The following is a 23,272-nucleotide window of genomic DNA, read 5'->3' on the forward strand; positions in this document are numbered from 1 at the left end:
CTGCACGGGGGTGGGGGGGTGGGGGGGTGCTCAGATTAAGCATTATTTCTGGGTGTGTCTGTGAAGGTGTTTCTGGATAAGATTAGCATTTCAATTATTGGACTCAGTAAAGTAGATTGCCCTCCCCAATGTGGATGGGCATTATCCAACCTTTTGAGAAATAGAATAAAAAAAGCAGAGGAAAGATGAATTTGTCCCTTTTTCTTTCTGCCTGCCTGCCTGAGCTGGGACATCAGTCTTCTCCTGCTCTCGGACTGGGATTTAAACCATCAGCTTCCCCCATTCTCAGGCCTTGAACTTGGACTGGAATTTCCACTGGCTTTCCCAGGTCTCCAGCTTGCAGAAGGCAGAGAGCATGAGCCTTCTAAACCTCCGTAACACATGAGCCAATTCCTCATAATAAGTTGCTTCTTTCCACCTACGTATATGACTTTGTTTCTCCAGAGAACACTGACTAATACAAACTACTTTCAACAATACTGTTGCATATAAGCCTGGGCTTAACTAGCCACACAGGCGTTTGCCAGAGAGCACAGTATAAACTGTCTACTTCCCAATATTTCCTGAAATATAGACGAGGGAGACAATATTCAGGGAGGTTTCCTTGGAGACATAGTTATCGAATCTATTCACTCACCATGTAAGTTTAAAGCATCCCAGGATGGAGATGGATTAGCAGAGCGCTGGAGACTCTTGCCCTAACGTACTGCCACCTCACTGCCCCCCTTTACCCACCTTCCCAAATTGCTCTTGCACAGAGCGTCATTATGTGAAACAGGCCTATGCAACTCACTTGTATGCCCTCAATAAGACTGTGATGGGGAGTGCTGTTCATTACATTACGTAGTGTTTTCTTCACGAGAACTCCTGGGGATAATTCCTGTCTGGCCTCTGTGTGAACAACAGTTAGACTTTTCCTGAGCAATTGATTTGTGTTTATCTCGCAGACACTGTGAACTGTATATCTGACAAATTTTCTTTATTCTATTGGCAGCCACGGTGCTGTGGGCTCCACTTGTGACCCACTAGTAAGCAGCAGGTATGCAGAAATGCAATTTAAGCATTATTGACAGCTCTGGTGTCTTCTTTTCCTCCTATCTTACATTGCCTCCCTTTTAATTTATACTATCTGGTCATATTTTATGTCCCATTGTAAGACACCTCAAAAACATTCTGTGAAATGAGATTTGGTTTACATTGAAAAGCACATAAATAAATAAAATGTGGAAAAGCTTCCCACTGTGTGTTTCTATCTATTTTATTCAAAACGTCCATTACGTTCTGTTTTAATATTTTCCCACTGACAGACCTAAGGTTTTGGGCATGCAACTCAGAAATGTAACAATAATGATCATAAAATAATTGAAAAACCCAAATAAAGTTACTGCAAATATTGTGATTGTACCGCCTCATTCTCATGACCCAGCTGAGGCAATGCCGAGGAAATGACAAAGCTTCTCGGGAGCCAGATGCACTTTTATACTAATTATAAAGAAATGAGTAAATAACACTTCTGAATACTGGAGTGGCATGTGGAAATGTATTCTCCTCTCTTGTGGTCTGTACACAGCCAGGGAAGCAGGAAGGCACAGGGATTACTGTTATTTCCATTCTGCTGTGAGGCTAAGTAGCAAGGAAGTACTGTTAGCCGCAGATGGACTCTTTCTGCCCAGGGATCTTCCAACTGCAGGAAATGGGCTCAAATTTAAGAAGAGAAGTGACAGTATGAACTCCCATCAAAGTGTGTAGAGATAGTTTCAGGTCTCACGTTTAAGTCTTTAATCCATTTTTAGTTGATTTTTGATATATGGTGAGAGACTGGGGATGAGTTTCATTCTTCTGCATATGGATATCCAGTTTTCCTAGCACTATTTATGGAAGGAACCGTCTTTTCCCCAATGAATGTTCTTGGCACTTTTGCCAAAAATCAGTTGGCTGTAAACTCATGGATTTATTTCTGGATGCTCTAGTCTGTTCTATGGTCTATGTGTCTGTTTTTATTCCAGTACCATGCTGTTTTGGTTACTATAGATTTGCAGTATATTTTGAAGTCAGGTAACATGATGCCTTCTTAATATATCAATCCCACTACTGGGTATACATATCCAAAGGAAAAGAATTCAGTATGTCAAAATAATATCTGCACTCCCATGTTTATTGCAGCACTATTCACAATAGTCAAGATACGGAATCACTCTATGTGTCCATCAACAGATGTATAAAGAAAATGTGGTATATATACACAATGGAATATTAATCAGCCATAAAAAAGAATGAAATCTTATCATTCATGGCTATGTGGATGAGATTGGAGGACATTATGTTAAGTGAAACAAGCCAGACACAGAAGGATAAATACCACATGCTCTCACTCATATGTGGTATCTAAAAAAGTTGACCTCATAGAAATAGAGAGTAGAATCGTGGTTGATAGAAGCTGGGAAGGGTAGGAGAGAGGTGGCAATAGGAAGCAGTTGGTTAATGAATACAAGATTACAGGTAGACAGGAGGAATAAATTCTAGTGTTCTATAGCTCTGTAGGGTGACTGTACAATTGGCCCTTAAACAACACGTTTGAACTGCACAGGTTCACTTATACGTGAATTTTTTTCAAGCAACCACAGATCAAAAATACAGTATCAATGGGATGCAGAACCTGTGTAAATGGGGGCCTGACTTTTCACATACACAGGTTTGGCAGGACTGACAGAGCGACCTGAGTATCCTAAAATTTTAGTATTTGCAGAGGGTCCTGGAACCAACACACAAGTATACTGAGGGACAACTGTAACTAACAAAAAATTGTTGTATATTTCCAAATACCTAGAAGAGAGAATTTTGAAGGTTTCCAACACTAAGAAACAATACATGTTTGAGGTTAATGGCTATGCTAATTACTGATTTGATCATTACACATTGTATACATATGTTGACACACCACACTGTAGCACACAAATATGTACCATTATTATGTGTCAATTAAAAATAATAAAAAAGGGATAAAACGCTCAGCAAAGGGCAAAATTAATGGAAAGTGATAGACCTATTTATATTTTGTACAGAGGTAGAAGTGCAGAGGTGAAGGGAATGAAGATTGAATTAATAAATTGATCATGCCTAAATGATGAAGCCTCCATAAAAATCTCTAAATTACAGTTTTCAGAACTTCAGGTTAGTAAACACGTGGAAGTGCTTGGAGGGTTGTGTGCTGAGAGAAGGCACGGAAGCTCCTAACCCCTTCCCATATATCTTGCCCTGTGCATCTCTTCCATCTGGCTATCTGTCTGTATCTTGTGTAGTGCCCTTTAAAATAATTGGAAATATATATATTTTAAAAAGTGTACAAAGGGATAGCTAAGCAAATGAGCACATGAAAATATGTTCAACATCATTAGTCATCAGGGAAATGAAAATTAAAGCCACAATGAAGTATCATCATACACCTATTCAAATGGCAAAAATTAAAAAGATTGATAATATTGTGTGTGAGTGAGGATGTACAGCAACTCGAACTTTCATAGACTGCTTGTGGGAATGTAAAATGGTATAATCATTTTTGTTTTTTGTTTTTTTTTAGTTGATACATGGTGATGTATGTATGTATGTATATATTTATTTATTTATTTTTAATTTTATTTTGTCGACATACATTGTGGTTGATTATAGTTGCCCATCACCAAAACCTCCCCACCTCCTCCCTCCCCCCCCAACAATGTCCTTTCTGTTTGCTTGTCGTATCAACTTCAAGTAATTGTGGTTGTTATATCTTCTCCCCCCCCCCGTTTTTTTTTTTTTTTTGTGTGTGTGTGTGTGTGTGTGTGTGTGTGTGAATTTATATATTAATTTTTAGCTCACACCAATAAGTGAGAACATGTGGTATTTCTCTTTCTGTGCCTGACTCGTTTCACTTAATATAATTCTCTCAAGGTCCATCCATGTTGTTGCAAATGGCAGTATTTCATTCGTTTTTATAGCTGAGTAGTATTCCATTGTGTACATGTACCACATTTTCCATATCCACTCATCCGATGATGGACATTTAGGCTGTTTCCAACTCTTGGCTATTGTAAAGAGTGCTGCGATAAACATTGGGAAACAGGTATACCTTCGACTTGATGATTTCCATTCCTCTGGGTATATTCTCAGCCATGGGATAGCTGGGTCATATGGTAGATCTACCTGCAATTGTTTGAGGAACCTCCATACCATTTTCCATAGAGGCTGCACCATTTTGCAGTCCCACCAACAATGTATGAGAGTTCCTTTTTCTCTGCAGCCTCGCCAGCATTTATCGTTCATAGTCTTTTGGATTTTAGCCATCCTAACTGGGGTTAGATGGTATCTCAGTGTGGTTTTGATTTGCATTTCCCAGATGCTGAGTGATGTTGAGCATTTTTTGATATGTCTGTTGGCCATTTGGATATCTTCCTTAGAGAAATGCCTACTTAGCTCTTTTGTCCATTTTTTAATTGGGTTGCTTGTTTTTTTCTTGTAAAGTTGTTTGAGTTCCTTATGTATTCTGGATATTAATCCTTTGTCAGCTGTATATTTTGCAAATATTTTCTCCCACTCTGTTGGTTGTCTTTTAACTCTTTTAATTGTTTCTTTTGCCGTGCAGAAGCTTTTTAGTTTGATATAATCCCATTTGTTTATTTTTCCTTTGGTTGCCCGTGCTTTTGGGGTCGTATTCATGAAGTCTGTGTCCAGTCCTATTTCCTGAAGTGTTTCTCCTATGTTTTCTTTAAGAAGGTTTATTGTTTCAGGGTGTATATTTAAATCCTTAATCCATTTTGAGTTGATTTTAGTATACGGTGAGAGGTATGGATCTAGTTTCATTCTCCTGCATATCGATATCCAGTTATCCCAGCACCATTTGCTGAATAGGCAGTCCCTTCCCCAGTGAATAGGCTTGGTGCCTTTGTCAAAGATCAGATGGCAGTAAGTGTGTGGGTTGATTTCTGGATTCTCTATTCTATTCCATTGATCAGTGTGTCTGTTTTTATGCCAGTACCATACTGTTTTGGTTATTATAGCTTTGTAGTATAGCTTAAAGTCAGGTAGTGTTATGCCTCCAGCTTTATTTTTCTTGCTCAGCATTGCTTTGGCTATGCGTGGTCTTTTATTATCCCATATAAATGTCTGGATAGTTCTTTCCATTTCTGAGAAAAATGTCTTTGGACTTTTGATAGGGATTGCTTTGAATTTGTATATCACTTTGGGTAGTATGAACATTTTCACTATGTTGATTCTTCCAATTCAAGAGCATGGGATATCTTTCCATCTTCTGGTATCCTCTCTAATTTCTCTCAGCAGTGGTTTGTAGTTCTCATGATAGAGATTTTTCACATACTTGGTTAATTCAATTCCTAAGTATTTTATTTTTTTGGTGGCTATTGTAAATGGGCAGGTTTTCTTGATTTCTTGTTCTATATGTTCACTATTGGAGAAAAGAAATGCTACTGATTTTTGTGTGTTGATTTTGTATCCTGCTACTGTGCTGAAATCATTTATCAATTCCAACAGTTTTTTTGTAGAGGTTTTAGGCTGTTCAATATATAGGATCATGTCATCTGCAAACAGGGACAGTTTGACTTCATCTTTTCCAATCTGGATGCCCTTTATTTCCTTCTCTTCTCTGATTGCTCTGGCTAGTACTTCCAACACTATGTTGAATAGGAGTGGTGAGAGTGGGCATCCTTGTCTAGTTCCTGTTCTTAAAGGAAAAGCTTTGAGCTTTTCCCCATTCAGGATGGTATTGGCAGTGGTTTGTCATATACGGCTTTAATTATGTTGAGATACTTTCCCTCTATACCTAACTTATAGAGGGTCTTTGTCATGAATGAGTGCTGAACTTTATCAAATGCTTTTTCAGCATCTATAGAGATGATCATATGGTCCTTGTGTTTGACTTTATTAATATGGTGTATCACATTTATTGATTTGCATATGTTGAACGAACCTTGCATCCCTGGGATGAATCCCACTTGATCGTGATGAATAATTTTACGTATGTGTTGCTGTATTCTGTTTGCTAGTATTTTAGTGAGGATTTTTGCATCTATATTCATCAAGGATATCGGCCTGTAGTTTTCTTTTTTGGTTATATCTTTACCTGGTTTTGGTATCAGGATGATGTTTGCTTCATAGAATGAGTTTGGGAGATTTGCGTCCGTTTCAATCTTTTGGAATAGTTTGTAAAGAATCGGTGTCAATTCCTGTTTGAATGTTTGGTAAAATTCTGCTGTGAATCCATCTGGTCCTGGGTTTTTCTTTGTTCTGTAGATATCTGCCAATTCTAATTGGTCTAGAGCATTATTTATATCTTGTGTTTCTCTACTGATTCTTTGCCTAGATGATCTGTCTAATATTGACAGTGGGGTGTTCAGGTCCCCTGCTATTATGGTATTAGTGTCAATTTCCTTCTTTAGGTCTAATAGAGTTTGTTTTATAAATCAGGCTGCTCCAACATTGGGTGCGTACATATTTATGATTGTTATGTCTTCTTGATGGATCAGTCCTTTTATCATTAAGTAGTGTCCCTCATTGTCTCTTTTTATGGTTTTTAGTTTAAAGTCTATTTTGTCAGATATAAGAATAGCTACTCCAGCTCATTTTTCTTTTCTGTTTGCATGGTAAACTTTTTCCATCCTTTCACTCTTAGTCTATGTGAATCTTTATGGGTGAGGTGGGTCTCTTGTAGGCAGCATATAGTTGGGTCCTCCTTTTTGATCCAGTCAGCCAGTCTGTGTCTTTTGATTGGGGAATTTAAGCCTTTTACATTAAGAGTTGTTATTGAAAGGTGTTGATTTATTCCTAGCATTTTATTGGTTGTTTGGTTGTCTTAGGGGTCTTTTGTTCCTTGCTTTCTGATTTACTGTTTGGTTTCTGTGTTTCTTGGTTCCTTATGTTGTAGACAGTGTTTTTGTTTGTTTGTTTTCTCTTCATGAATGCCATTTTTATTATACTAGTGGGTATTGTTTTTTCTTAGGTTTTTATGGCAGTGGTAGTTATTTTTCAGGAACCAAACCCAGTACTCCCTTGAAGATTTCTTGTAAGGGTGGTCATGTGGTAGTGAACTCCCGCAGTTTCTGTTTGTCTGAGAAATATACTATTTGCCCTTCATTTCGGAAGGATAGCCTTGCAGGGTAGAGTATTCTTGGCTGGCAATCTTTGTCTTTTAGTATTTTGAATATATCATCCCATTCCTTTCCAGCTTTTAGGGTTTGTGATGAAAAGTCTGATGTTAGCCTGATTGGGGCTCCCTTATAGGTGATTTGACGCTTCTCTCTTGCAGCTTTTAAGATTCTCTCTTTGTCTCTGAGTTTTGCCAATTTGACTATAACATGTCTTGGAGAAGGCCTTTTTGGATTGAATACATTTGGAGATCATTGAGCTTCCTGGATCTGAAGATCTGTGATTTTTCCTATACCTGGGAAGTTTTCTGCCACTATTTTGTTGAATATGTTTTCAATGGAATCTCCATTTTCCTCCCCTTCTGGAATACCCATGACTCGGATATTTGAGCGCTTAAGTTGTCTGATATCTCCCTCAGATTTTCTTCAATGTCTTTGATTCTTTTTTCTTTTCTTTTCTTTTTTTTTTTTTGTCTGCTTGTGTTATTTCAAACAGCCCATCTTCAAGTTCAGAGGTTCTCGCTTCAACTTTGACAAGCCTGCTGGTTAAACTCTCCATTGTGTTTTTTATTTCGCTGAATAACTTCTTCAGTTCAGCAAGTTCTGCTACATTTTTTTTCAGGACATTGATTTCCTTGTACATTTCCTCTTTCAGATCCTGTATACTTTTCCTCATTTCATCATGATGTCTAGCTGAGTTTTCTTGTATCTCATTCAGTTTCCTTAGAATTATCACTCGAAATTCCTTGTCTGTCATTTCAAGGGCTTCTTGTTCTATAGGATCTAGAGTTTGAGATTTATTAACTTTTGGTGGTGTACTTTCTTGATTTTTTGTATTTCTGGTATCTTTTTTTGATGTTTATTCATTGTGGCAGGGGGTTTCATAGTCCACTGGTTTGAGACTATTGACTAACGAAGATTTTGCTGTGGTTGCCAATTTCGTATGGCTACCTCTGTGACTGCTCAGTTGGCCTCTAGTGCCTTGTGTGTGTGGTTGCCTCGGGTCTTGGGCCTCTCTGGGGAGCCACCTCTCTGGTCAGCTTGGACTCTGCTGGGCTGCTGGATCACGGGGTGGTACCACATGGTGTGTCATCTCTGCTGAGCTTCCACTTCCTGTGCAGGACTTCTCCCTGTTCTGTGCGCTCTGGCCCAGGCTGTTGGATCACGCAGTGGTGACCCCACAGGCTGTCTGGTTTTTGTCGAGTCCTCGTCCCCCTATCTGGATGTCTCCCTGCTCTGTGCGCAATTGGCTGGGCTGGGACATGTCTTCTGCGCCCCTCGTCTATCAGCTGGGCCTTCAAGACCCTGCTCGGCACCGCCTCGCCCAGGATGTCTACCAGGTTTCTGCTAGGCGCAGATGACCGGTCACTCTGGGTGCCTTTGTAGCACTGTGTAGATCTTTCTCAGGACTTATCACCTTCCTCCTGGTATTGCAGTTATTTGTGTACTTGTCTTATCTCCCACACCAGAGTGTGTGCTCCTCGGGGGAGGAGCCTGCAGCACATGGTTCACCTTTGAATCCCCCCAACACGGACCGAGTCCGGTGCCCGCCCGCAGTCAGCTCTCCAGCAGGTTCAAGCGAACTCGGGAACTCTCTGACCACACTATTCTTAACCAGAAATTGGTTAGGCGTTTTTCTGAACTGGTGGCCACAGAGATGGTATCTGCCTCCCGGTAACAGGATGTTTCCCGGTTACCAGAGCCCAGGGTGCGGTGGAGTGACAGTCGGCACAGCCTATACTTCCTTGCCCTCCCGACACTGGCCAGTGGTTCCCCACACCACCAGCCCTGCCAGAGAACCATGGAGGGAGTGGGAGGGGAGGCTGGCCCGCAGACCCTGGGAAGCCCCGCGCCAGGGCAAGCAAGTTGGAAGGCTCAGTGAGGAGCCGAGATGGGCGAGGAGGACAGGCCTGGCTGAGCCAGGCTGGAGCCGCCACCACCTGAGAAAATGGAGGCAGCCCTGGGGCCGGTGAGTGGTGGTATAATCATTTTTGAAAACAACTTGTCATTCTTAAAAAGTTAAACATACATCAACCAGATGACCTAGCCATTCCACTTCTATGTATTTACCCAAGAGAAACAAAATAATATGTCTTTACAAAGGCTTACACATGCTTTATCACAGCAGCTTCTTTGTAATAGCAAGATACTGCAAACAACCCAACAGGTGTCCTTCAATAGGACAAACAAATTCAACAGGATAAACAAATTCTGGTATATCTATACAATGGAATATTTCTCAGCAATAAATAAATATAATACGCTATTGCCCATGAGCTGCTGCACTGGGCCCACACCCAAGCCCTGGAGAAGCCTGTCCACCACACGACCAGTAGCTGAGGTGAGCACTGTCCCATGTGCTACAATGAGCCCAGACCCAAGCCCCAGAAAAACCCACTGATGGCCCAAGGAGGAACCAAGGTGCCCTACCACAGCCATTGCCACTTACTGCCAGTGCAAGGACAACTCACCACCACAGTAGCAGCCACAGCACCCTACAGGCAGCCCACTACACACTCGACTGAACTGATACAAGAAGAGTCACCAGCAGAGCATACAAATAGAGGAAGAAATCTTTCTCCTCACAAACCCTCTCCAGAGTAATAGAAGAAATAAATATCCTATCAGATGACCAAACATCAATAAAAAAAGTTCAAGAACAATAGATAAAGAAGAAAATATGAACCACTGAAGGAACATAGTAATTCTCAAGTACCAGACACCATAGAGGAAGAAAACTTTGAAATACCTGAAAAGTAATTTCAAGTAATTATCTTAAGAAAAGTCAAAGAGATGAGAAGACTCAATTAGAGAAAACAAGGAAACAAGAAAAAATATCCAGGAAATGAAGAAAGAAATGTACAAAGAGATCAATACCTGAAAAAAAGAAGGTAGCAGAACTCCTAGAACTGAAGGATTCACTCAATGAAATAAAAAAACACAACAGAGAGTTTGAGCAGCAGGCTAGAGCAAGCAGAAGAAAGAATTTCAGACCTCAAAGATGGTCTTTTTGATATAACTCAGGCAGACAACAAAATAAGCAAAAGAGAATTTTTTAAAAATGAAGAAAATTTAAGACAGCTAGCAGACAACCTCAAGTGCACAAACATCCAAATCACTGGTATTCCAGAAGGGGAGGAGAAAGAAAAGGCATTGAAAAACCTATTCAAGGAAATAATAACAGAAAACTTCCCAGGTACAGGGAGAGACACAGACCTTCAGATCCAGGAAGCACAAAGTCCCCCAAACAAATTCAATCCAAGAAGATCTTCTCCAAGACACATTATAGTCAAATTGCAAAAGCTCAAAGACAGAGAGAGATTTCTAGAGGCAGCCAGAGAAAAGCATCAAGTCACCTATATGGGAGCCCCCATAAGGCTAACAGCAGATTTCTCAACCGAAACTTTACAGGCCAGAAAAAAATCTGATGATATATTCAAAATGCAAGAAGAAAAAATTGCCAGCCAAGAATACCATACTCAGCATGGTTATCGTTCAGAAGTGAGAAAGATATAGTGCATTTCCCAGGCAAAAAAAATTTGTGCTAGTTCACCAACAAACGACCAGTACTTCAAGAAATTCTGAAAGGAGTCCTGCATCTAGAATCTGAAAAATGATAATTACTATAATGGACACACGAGAAAGAGCAAAACTCACTATTAAAACAAAACTGTAAATGAGAAAGAGATAGAAACTAAATTGTGCCACCTCAAAAATCCAACCAACATTGAAGATGAAAAATAAAAGGGGAAGAAAGGAACAAAAGATATTTAAAACATCTAAACAAAAAGCAATAAAATGACAGGAGTAAAGCAATATCTGTCAATAACAACCCTAATTGTAAATGGATTAAACTCCCCATTCAAAAGTCACAGGCTGACTGATGGGATTAAAAAGCTAGGCCCAACTACATGCTGTCTTCAAGAGACCCACCTCACCTACAAAGACACACACAAACTAAAAGTGAAGGTATGGAAAAAGATATACCATGCAAATGGAAGTCAAAAATGAGCAGGAGTAGCTACTCTTATACTGGATAAAATAGACGTCAAACCAAAAACCATAAAAAGAGACAAAGAAGGACATTATATAATGATAAAGGGATCTATCCAGTTAGAAGACATAACAGTCATAAATATGTATGCACTGAACACTGGAGAACCCAGATATGTAAAGCAAATACTCTTAGACCTACAAAAAGAGATCATTATGATAATAGTGGGTGACCTGAATACCCCTCTCTCAGCATTGTACAGATCTTCCATGAAACAAATCAGCAAAGAAACACAGGATTTAAAATAAACCTTAGACCAACTGAATCTGGTAGATATTTACAGAACATTTCATCCAACAACTATAGAATATACATTCTTCTCATCAGCACATGGAACATTTGCAAGAATAGAGGACATGTTAGGTCACAAATCCAGTCTCAGCAAATTTCAAAAAATAATTACAGATATCTTTTCAGAGCACAATGTATTAAAACTAGAAATCAATAAGAAGTGAAATTCTGGAAACTATGTAAGTGCATGGAAACTAAACTACAGACTCCTAAATGACCTTTGGGTCCAAGAATAAATTAAACAGGAAATCAAAACATTTCCTGAAACTAATGAAAATAAAGATACATCATACAAAAATCTGTGGGATACTGCAAAAATAATAACAAGAGGGAAGTTTATTGCAATAAATGCTTACACCAGAACAGAAAAGCTTCAAATAAATGACCTAATGCTACACTTCAAAGAATTAGTAAAACAAGAACAATCCAATCCCAAAAGAAGTAGATGGAAAGAAATAATTAGTACCAGAGCAGAACTAAATGAAATAGAGTCCCAAAAAATGATACAGAAGATCAATGAAACACAAAGTTGGTTTTTTGAGAAGATAAGTGAAATAGACAAACCAGTAGCTAGGCTAACAAAAAAAAAAAAAAGAAGAGAAAAGACCCAAATAACAAAAATCAGAAACAAAAAAGGAGACATTACAAATGATACCACAGAAATATGAAGAATCATGAGAGATTATTATAAACAACTGTACACCCACAAATATGAAAACCCAGAGGAAATAGATAAATTTCCGGACATATACAAATTACCAATACTGGACCAAGAAGAAATAGAAAACCTGAATAGACCAGTAACAAGCAGTGAGATTTCAGCAGTAACCAGCAATCTTCCAACAAAGAAAAGCCCAGGACTGGATGGCTTTCCAGTTGAATTATATCAAACCTTTACAGAAGAATTAATACCAATTCTCTTCAAGCTATTCCAAAAAATTGAAACCGAGGCTGTTCTCCCAAACTCATTCTTTGAGGCCATCATTACCCTGATACCAAAAGCAAACAAAGACACAACAAAAAAACAAAATTACAGGCCAATACCATTGATGAATATAGATGTAAATATCCTCAGCAAAATATTAGCAATCAGAATATAGCAACACATTCAAAAAATTATACACCATTATCAAGTGGGATTCATCGCAGGGATGCAAGGATGACATACGCAAGTCAATAAATGTGATACACCACATCAACAAAATCAAGGACAAAAAACATATGATTATCTCAATAGATGCAGAAAAAGCATTTGACAAAATTCAGCATCCTTTCATGATAAAGACTCTCAGCAAATTAGGCATAGATGGAAATTATCTCAACACAATAAAAGCCATATACAAGAAACCAATCACCAATATCATCCTGAATGGGGAAAAGCTGAAATCTTTTCCCTTAAGAACAGGAACAAGACAAGAATGCCCACTCTTACCATTCCTATTTACCATAGTACTGAAAGTACTAGCCAGAGCAATCAGGCAAGAGAAAGAAATAAATGGTATCCAGATTGGAAAGGCTGAAGTCAAACTGCCCATGTTTGCAGATGACATAATCTTATATATAGAACACTCTACCCCAAAACTCTTAGAGCTGATTAACAATTTCAAAAATGTTGCAGGATACAAAATCAACACCCAAGAGTCAGTAGTGTTTTTATACTCTAATAACAAACTAACAAAAAAAGAAGTCAAGAAAGCAAGCCCATTTACAATAGTCACCAAAAAACCAAAATACCTAGGAATCAATTTAACTAAGGAGGTAAAAGATCTCTACAAAGAGAACTACAAAATGCTATTGAAAGAAATTAAAAAGGACACAACAACGTGGAAAGACATACCATGTTCTTGAATGGGAAGAATTTACATCATGAAAATGTCCATTCTACCCAAAGCAATCTACAGATTCAATGCAATCCCCATTAAAATACGAATGACATTCATCACTGAAATAGAAAAGACAATCCTAACACTCATATGGAACAACAAAAGACCTTGAATAGCCAAAGCAATCCTGAGCAAATAAGTAAATAAATAAAGCCAGAGGCTTTATACTTCCCAACTTCAAATTATATTACAAAGCTATTGTAACCAAAACAGCATGGTACTGGCATAAAAACAGACACTTGGATAGATGGAACAGAATAGAAAACCCAGGAATCAGCCCATATACTTTTACAGCCAACTGATCTTTGACAAAGGCAACATAATGTACATTGGGGAAAAGACTGTCTCTTCAATAAACGGTGCTGGGAAAATTGGACATCCATATGTGGAAGAATGAAACTGTCCATGTACCTCTCACCATACACCAAAATCAATTCAAAATAGATTAAAGACTTAAATATAAGATCTGAAACCATAAAATTACTAAAAGATAACATAGGGGAAACACCCCAAAAAGTAGGACTGTCCAAAGACTTTATGAATAAGACCCCCAAAGCACAAGCAACACAAGAAAAAAGAAACAAATGAAATTATATCAAACTAAAAACTTCTGCACAGCAAAAGAAACAATCAACAGAGCAGAAAGACAACCTACAGAAAGGAGAAAATATTTGCAAACTCTACAGCCATCAAAGGATTAATATCAAGAATATATAAAGAACTCAAACAACTATACAATAAAATAAAAACAAATATTCCAATAAAAAATGGGCATAGAAGAGGAATAGGCATTTTTCAAAGTCATACAAATGGCCAAAAGATACATGAAAAAATGCTCAACATCATTAATTATCAGGGAAATGCAAATCAAATCCACATTTAGATATCTGGCCATTATTAAAAAGATAGAGAATAACAAATGCTGGCAAGGATGTGGGGAAAAGCAACTCTTCACACTGTTGGTGAGACTGTAAATTGCATAGCCATTACAGAAAACAGTATGGAGGTTTCTCAAACAACTACAGATAGAAATACCATATGATCTAGTAATCCTACTACTGGGTATATATCCAAAGGAATAAAAATCATCGTGCCGAAGGGACACCTGTACTCCCATGTTCATCACAGCTCTATTTACAATAGCCAAAATATGGAACTGACCTAAATGTCCATCAACGGGTGACTGGATAAGGAAAATGTGGTATATACACACAATGGAATACTACTCAGCCATAAAAAAGAATGAAATTCCACCATTTGCAGCAACATGGATGAACCTGGAGAAAATTATCTTAAGTGAAATAAGAAGACACAGAGAGAGAAATACCACATGTTCTCACTCATAACTGAGTGCTAAGAAAGAAAAAGAGAAAGAAAAAAAGGAAAAGTGCAAAGTAAAAAAGATAGAAAAGGAAGGAAGGAAGGAAGGAAAGAAGGAAGGAAGGAAGGAAGGAAGGAAGGGGGAAAAAAAGAAAGAAAGATAAGAAAGAAAGAAAAGACCACAATAATACGTTGAACTTTCAAAAGCAAAGAACAAAGCTTAGGATATTAAAGGTGAAGGGGAGGAAGGGAAGGGGGTTGGGGAGTGATAGGTTGGCTGGAGGACATGGGGAAAGATTATGATTTGTAGTGATGAATATGCTAATAATAATAAAAATAAAATAAAATAAAATAAACTGTAAAAAGATTTTTTTTAAGCTATCGATACACACAATAAATAGATAAACCTCAGGCTAACTATGTTGAGTGAAAGAAGAGTATATACTGCATGATTCCATTTATCTAAAATTCTAGAACACGCAAACTATTATACAGTGCCAGAAAGCAGATCAGTGGGTGCCTGTTACACTTGGGGGTGGAGAGAGCAGAGGAAGGGATTACAAATGGGGGCAAGAAAACTTTGGGAGGTGATGCATATGTTCAGTGTCTTGATTGTGGTAATAATTTCACATATAAACATATATCAAAACATCAAATTGCATACTTTAAATACTGCATCTCAATTATACCTTAGTAAAGCTGTCTAAAAATAATTTCTCAAAGATGTTAAATAGCCACCGTAACATGTGGCTGATGGCTACCGCACTGAACAGCACAGCTCCAACTTCTGTGCTGACAGAACGTGGTATTTGTGTTCACATTGATATTTGTTACACTAATGCCATAACAATTTGTATTCTAGTTCTAGGTCCCACCCTCTGCCTCTGTCCCCCACCTTTTCTTATCATCAACGACTAGAGATCCTTTCTTATCATCAATGAGCAGAAATAACAGAAAAACAGATTCAAGTTTACACTTTCCTGATGACTTGTTTAGCCAGAGAACAAATGAATTGCACGTTCTAGTGACATATTCCAGTAAACGATGGCTGTCTAATTTCACTCAGATGCACTAGTGAACCAACCACTGGATATCCAAGAACCCTCCAGGCAAGATTTTATGACACCACATGCCAGAACGTAAAATAGTCAGTTCACCTTAGCTGTGGGACACTGGGTTTAAAAGACAATATTTGTTAGAGGGTAGTTGGGAAAGGTCATAGATGCAAATTCTAGTTGGGGCACTTTTAGGTTTTTGGCCTCAGTTTCTTTATCTATAAAGTGGGTATACCAATGTCAACCTAACAGAATTGTTGTTAAGATTTAAGAAGATCATGGATGCAGAGCACCATCCTAGGAGCAGAGGTATTAAAAAAATATCCTCTCCCCCTACCCACCAAGCCCTTCATCACAGCACACACCTTCTTCCCTTACCAAGGGATAGGCCTGTGTGAGCAGGGCCTTCTCCCATTCTTACCTGCAGCCAAAGTTTGTCATGCTGAGACCACTTCCCACCGGCAATGCACTGAAACGTGGCATTCTGCCCCACGTTCACCTCAACATTTTGGAGCCGCAGAAAATGAGGTGCTTTTCCTAAGAGAGAAAGCAAAGAACACATGAGAGCAGAATTCAACAGGCTGCACCACTTCCCTACTGGTGGGCAGCAGTTTAGGATTGTCACTGGGCAGAGTAGAATTTGTGCAGCAGATATTCACTATAGAGGATGCTTCCCTGTAGCCTGGGCAAGCGGAAAAAAGAAAGGTGATATGAAGCACCTGAGACCTGCACACCTGACCTTGGTGATGATGATGATGATAAAGAGAAGGAGGAAGACAAAGAGCAGAGGAGGGAGAAAAGGAGAAGAATAGCAGTAGCTCTCATTCACTTGTGCTGGCTATGTGACCCATACCACATGCAGCGTCCACATGCAGTAACTCATTCAACCCAATGCAGTCAGTGTGGTATTATCTCTGTAGCACAGTGGATAAACTGAGGCACAGAGAACTCAAGAAATATGCCCAATGTCCAAAGGTCCCAGAGTCTACACTTTTAACTGAGCGATGGTACCTTCTGAGCATGAGAGGGAGATGGGACATTGATTCTGGGAACTGGGTATAACAGGGGAAAGGACTTTCAAATGGAAATCAGAGTGTCTATGAGCAGTCAATCCTAGGACTAAGCATATGTTTTATGTTGGATAACTTGAGTTCATATCTTTCCTTGTTTGCAGAGACCAGGTCTCACCTATATGAGTTCTCCAAACATCAGCTCTCCAAATAACAATATCAGCTCTCCATAAGCTAGTAACCTATGACTAGATGAATGAGTTTTTCATCAAGGCACAAAGAAGGATTCCCACCACCACCAACCAAATCAGCGATGAACTGGGCACAGACCACTGCCAGGTAGGGCCAAATGGAGACCTACAAGAGCATCAGGGACATTCAACAAAGACCTTTGACCATTTTTGAAGAAGCAGTCAAATATGCAGAGAGACAAATAATAATGTCATTTACCAAAAGCTCCTCTGATGCCAGGTACTGAGATAAATGCTTTGAATGTTTTATCTAATTTAACTACATGACATTCCTGTAAAGCGGACACTATTATCATTTTCCTTTTATGTATGTATGTATGTATTTTGCTGGATGGTACAGGGATCAAACCCTGGACCTTGGTGTTTTTAGCACCACGCTTTAGCCAACTGAGCAAACCAGCTGCCTTCATTTCCCTTCTAGTGAGGCAGAAACCAAGGCTCAACAAGTTTAATGTGCCCAAAGCTACACAGCGTTAGTGAGAGACAGAAACAGAACTCAGCCCAGGTCTGTGTTAGCTATAAACTTGGCATTTACCTAGAACGTTCTCTTGCCTCCTAACCATTGGGAATGAACATCATGTTACAGGACAGACTGCAGGGTCCAGAGAAAGGGCTCCTAGGCATGGCTGTGCTGACTCTGCACGGTCCTCCCATTGCTCCCAAATATTTAACCACAAGTGACCCCTTTCCTTGCTATTTTTCCACATGGGCTTCACACTTTTAACTGTCTTTTCTACCAAACTGTGTAACCACCTGTAAAGCTCAGAAAACGCTAACACCCTTGATGAGATGAGGCAGGCTTGCTGTGAGAAAGCGTACTGTCTGCTCAGGGTTTTAAATGAACAGCAACAGTTCAGAGACCCCCTCATGCTACCTTTGGGACCCCACAGCTGGAACGACATCAAGGCTTAGACCCTTAGGCCCAGGGAACACCACTTCTTGTGGGCTTTGCAGAGTTTAAGATTCTTGCATTTAGTCAACCTGACAGATGTCATGCTGCTTTGATTGTCTGAAATTGTTTCCTTTTTGCTCTCCTATATAATTTTGTAAAGTTATTTTTGGAACTATCGGTTCAAGTCAATTCTTCAAGTGGGAATAGAGTGAACCTTGTAAGTCCGTTTATGCCACAGGTTTAAAGGGGGAGGGTACATCCACCCCTTGTAGAGCAGGGTCTTAGCTCCGATGCTGGGAAACTCTGCTTTGGATTTTACAAAGGGATGTTCTCTCTCCCTTGCCCTCCAGGACACTGTGCATGTGGGTTAACCTCTGCAACATGTGCAATCAGCGATGGATTTTCTCTGGATCCGTGTCCCCTGCTTGCTTCTGACTCCTCCCCACTTCTCCCTTCTCAACAACAGACGTTTTGCCTTGACTCTTCCATCTTCAATTGCTCTTTCTCCCTCCCTTCTGGGTTCGGTGGTAGAGAATTTAGATGTTTAATGACCCCTTGTGTTAACATTCTGGGGAAACACTGGCAATGTACAGCACAGATGCCAAACCCATGCACCTACAGGAGCCAGTTATATAAATTAATAAAGTGGTTCAGTTGTAAAATGAAACAAAATACACAAAAACACCACCTCCTTGCTCCATCTTTCATTTTCCCACTTTTGATAGACACTTGGCTAAAATAAAGATGTCACTGTATAAGAAAAGCAATGTTGTAAGCACAATAATAGCTGGTATCAGACACCAGCCTTAGCACTGGGGAGGCAATAAGGAGTGGTGGGGGTTGGGGAGAACTGGAAAGAGACCCTGTGCCCCACTGAAAAGGGGCTGCTGCTACTTAAATCAGCAGAGGGAGGCCACATGTGAGAGCTTTGCTGAGGGGTGTCAATCATCTGGTTTCTCAAGGCAAGTGAGAAATCCAGATTTTATATGAAATCTCACATTCTAAATTCTTAACGTTTTATTCAAACAGTGTACAGACTTAATAAAACCTGTCGGCAGGCAAGTTCTATCAGTTTGTGGTCTCTGACACATAGCTCTTACATAAGTCACCTGGAACAATTCCCACTGGCGAGTCTTGCCTGATCTGGCCCCATAAATCCACTGACACCCCCAACCCTCGAGGCACTGCACTGTGGGCAGCTGTTCACAGGATCACAGTTCCTGACACAGGAACATATCTACGCTGCTCTCTCCTCGCTCGGCATCTTTGTCACAAGCTCTTCCTCTTGCCTCTGCTACTTGAGGCCCTGGGTCATCTCTGGCTCATGACAGATCCCTCTCTGGGGATCTTCCTTATGTTGGGGACCTGTCTGCTCATCTTCTCTGGACCTCTCTGACCCTCCTTCCACCCCCACACTCCAGTCCACTCTTCAGTCATACACTCTCTCGGCTATTACTTTTCTCTGGCATCTGAAGCTTGGGAGAGAAATTATTCCACCAGCTTTAATTCACCATCCCTCAGCCAAACCTGGTTGACCTCTGTCCCTAGGACAGCCACCAGCTCTCATGGTTTTAAGCATCTCCACTCACTCCCCACTGAGACCCCACTCCCCACAAACGGGATTTTGCTGAATGGAATTAACAGAAAACTGGCTGTGCATTTGGGGCAAAATGCCTTGATGCTGGTGACATTTAAACTCCTGCAGATGTCAGTGCAGCATCTGAAGACATATTATTGTGCCCTTTATCTTGCTCTTTAAACCTGACACTGCTCAGTAGGAGGCCACACAATTGAGGAGAAAGCTCAGTACATACATTAGAAACGCGTTGCAGACACTCTGCAGGCTCAGGGACATGGCCCCACAACATTGTGTGGGGAAGCAAAAAGTTTTAAAAATTCTAAAAGTCAACTTAGGAACTAGAAACTTTGAAATCAAGTGGAAAATTGTGCTGACATTTATTGTACAGTTATAACTGTAGTGGCTAACACTGAGAAACGACAGCAGAGGGTAACTATGGCTAAAATACTTTTAGGATAACACAAAAATGTTAAATGGGCTATAAAACATAGACAAGAGGTTTCAGTTTGTAAGAGAAAATAATTTCCTTTGAGTATTACACCTGTCTTCTGGCCACTGTCTTGGAAGCTGAGAGGTCAGCGTTTAAAGTCACAACTTCAGCTCTGATCCTTGGGAGATGAAACTGCAAATCAGGCTTTAAGCCCCCTGGAACTTGTGGAATGACTTATTGATAAAGTCTGACCATACGTTAATAGAAAACATGTTCTGGAGGAAAGAAGTGAAAAATTCAAAAGTCTGAAGACAGAAAGGGAATGAATATTTTTCAATACAGTTAAATGTTTAACAATCTACGAGTGAAGTCATAAATGTGTTAATTCTCAGGTTGGAGGTTGGGAAAAACACTTTCACTCAAAGGACAGTTGAGAAGTCACTAGCAGGATGCATGACATGTAATTCCCACGAGCAGCCCTGGGGCCCACGGTTGGCACCTCAGGATGCGGCATGCTCAGCCCTTTCCAGACTCACACCACCTGCTTAAGCCAGAAACCTGGGAGTGTGCCATCTCTGATGCCTCCGTCTCCTAGTCCAGCCCATCAGATAAGACCAGTTGGCTCCACTGCTGTACTAGTCCCTTTCTGTTGCTTATAACGAAATACGGAATTGTGTGATTTAGAAAGAAAATAAAATGTATTGTTTACAGCTTCAGAGACTACAAAGTCCAAAGTCCAGGGAAGACAACTGGTAAAGGCCCTAATGGTGGCAACAGTGATGGCAGAGAATCATATTGTGAAAATGGTGGAGCAGAGAGAGAGAGATTAACCTACTCATTCACTCTCTTTTTAAAGCCCTCCAAACCACGCCCATGACCACCATTATTAATCCATTCATTATAGCATGGTCCTACAATCTAATCACCTCTTCAAGTCCCCACCTTTCAATTACCATAATAGGATTTCCCACCCTCAACAGTTGCAGTGGGGATTAAGTTTCTAATACATAAAACTTGGGGGACACAATTCAAGCTTCAGGGAGTTTTGCGGGGGACATAATTCAATCCACTACAACTGCCTAAATATATCTCTAATCCCCCACCACTTTCCATCTCCATGTTCTATGTTTCTTTATAGCACTGAGGACCACATGTTATGGACTGAATTGTGTCCCCTCAAAATTCATATGGTGAAGCCCTGAACTCCAGTACCACAGAATGTGACTGTATTTGGGGACAAGGCATTTAAGGAAGTGGTTAAGTTAAAATGAGTTTGTTATAGTGGGCTCTAAGCCAACCTGACTGGTGTCCTTGCAAGAAGAGGACATTTGGACACCTAGTACCTGCTAGCACAGAGGAAAGACCATGTGAGGACACGGTGAGAAGGAGGCCCTCTGCAAGCCAAGGAGAGAGAGCCTCACCAGAAACCAACCCTGTCAGCACATTGACCTTGGACTTCTGGCCTCCAGAATATGCATTTTCTCCAGAAAATATATTTCTGTTGTTTAAGCCACCCAATCTGTGATATTTTCTTATGGCGGCCCTACCACACTAAAACGCCATCTGTTATTTATCAAATAATTACCTCATTATTTGTTTTATTTTCAGTGTCTTTCACTTCAACAGAAGCCCATTAGGACAGAGAATGAGTCTGACTTACTCACTCCCATAAACCCAGAATAGTGCCTGGCACAGAGTACATGCCGGGTAAATACTTGTTGGATAATGAAAGGTATCTCCAACATCATGGTCCAGGCCACCACCACTTCTTGCATGACTCCAGAACTTTTTTCCTCATAGGTCTATGAGGCCTTCAAATCATTCTCTATGGACCTTCATCTCATTCTCCACAGAGCAGCTCAAGTGACCTTTAATAATTAAATAAGGTTATATCAACCCCAAGCATAAGTCCCTCCAGCAGTGCCTCCGACACTTAGATTAACATCTAAACTGCTCACAATGATGCCCAAGGCCCCGGTTTACCTGTCTAGCATTCTCTTACACCACTTTCTCCTGTGCTCTGTATGCTTGGAACATACTAGCAGCATCAAGCTGACTTTCCCTACAGGGTCCCTGTACTTGCTGTTTCATTGGCCTAGAATGCCCCTCCCTAAATTGTTGCACAGTGCACTCCTTTCTAGGACTTGAGTCTCAGCTCAGATCACATCTTCAAAGACACCTGCTCTGACAACTCTACATCAGAAGCCCTCCCATATTCCAGCCACTCACATTAATTATATTCACAGAACTGACCATTATCTGCAATTATTAGTTACTTATTTAATATTAGTTACTTATTAGTATCTTCCCTCCCTCTGACCCTCCTGCTAAGAAACCACAATGAGGACAGGAATTCAACATTTCTTAGTCACTTAAGTATCGACTGTGTCCAGCAAAATTCTTGACACGTAGCTGATGTTCAATAACGCACGTGCTGAGAAAAAAGATGAATAAAAACCTGGGCTCGGTATGGATTAAGTATTGGCTTTGGGGAAGTGGCCTTTGCTAGGCCCTACTCAACTCCATGTGATTTGTGAGCTGTGGATATACCTCAGACTACTATATACACTGCCAGTATTTGTCCAGAGAGTTAAATGGAATTTTTCCAATTCCAGCCACTTTTACAGGGCCTTCACATTGCGGTTTCTAGGGAAGTTTATGCTTAAGCTGCCTAAGCATTGAGGCTGAAGTCAGGAGAAGCACATTATACAGGAATAAAGCCAGGGTCACGTCTTTCTGAGTTATATCCCATGGTCCATTTGATGAGCAACTGGCTCTCAGCAATTTCATAACCGTGCGATCCATACTTCTCAGCAGCAGGAAGATGAGGTTGTCAGGAGAATCCTAAATTGAGGAGCAGCCCCAATGAAAGTAGGATTCCAAAGGAGCCACGAGACTTTGGGGGTGGAAAGGAATCAAATGCCTTCCAGAGAACCCTCTGCCATAGAGATTTCTCAGACAGAAGGAGGCATTTACCCATGATGGCAAAACACGGACAGTGCTTGGAAGTAAGGCAGAACTTTTACCAATCTGGCCTTAAAGGCAGTTGAGGCTGGGACAAGAGATGGGTGTCAAGTTTGGGTGTCATGGTGGAGGTGAAAATTCCCATTAGAGCACAGAGTTCTGTGATCCAGGGACAGGAAGCCATGCTGTTTTGTCCTGGGAAGAGCCAAGTGTCACCTACTAGAAAGACCAAGTCCAAGCATCAAGCACAAGGTGAGAAGCAGGAATGCAGGTAGATGCAGCAAAAATGAGCATGCTCTATGAGACAGAGTATGTGCAGGGAAGAGTGTGCACAGTTTAATGGACCACGGATAGAATAGACATCTTCTGACACAGTTTCCCAGTCTTAGGCCAAAGATAGTTCTCCAATG

The 23,272-nt window shown here is 40.3% G+C and overlaps 1 protein-coding gene across 1 annotated transcript in view; it reads right to left on the bottom strand.

The window, feature by feature from the left end:
- Window positions 1-23,272, bottom strand: part of PTPRT (protein tyrosine phosphatase receptor type T) — a 783,412-nt gene that overhangs the window by 665,148 nt on the left and 94,992 nt on the right. Inside the window, exon 4 of the mRNA XM_063092330.1 lies at window positions 16,158-16,273. Coding sequence (XP_062948400.1) covers window positions 16,158-16,273 — 116 coding nt within the window. The remainder of the gene's footprint in view (window positions 1-16,157; window positions 16,274-23,272) is intronic.

The sequence above is a fragment of the Cynocephalus volans genome, chromosome 1 (assembly GCF_027409185.1).
Source record: "Cynocephalus volans isolate mCynVol1 chromosome 1, mCynVol1.pri, whole genome shotgun sequence".
Lineage (NCBI taxonomy): Eukaryota > Metazoa > Chordata > Mammalia > Dermoptera > Cynocephalidae > Cynocephalus > Cynocephalus volans.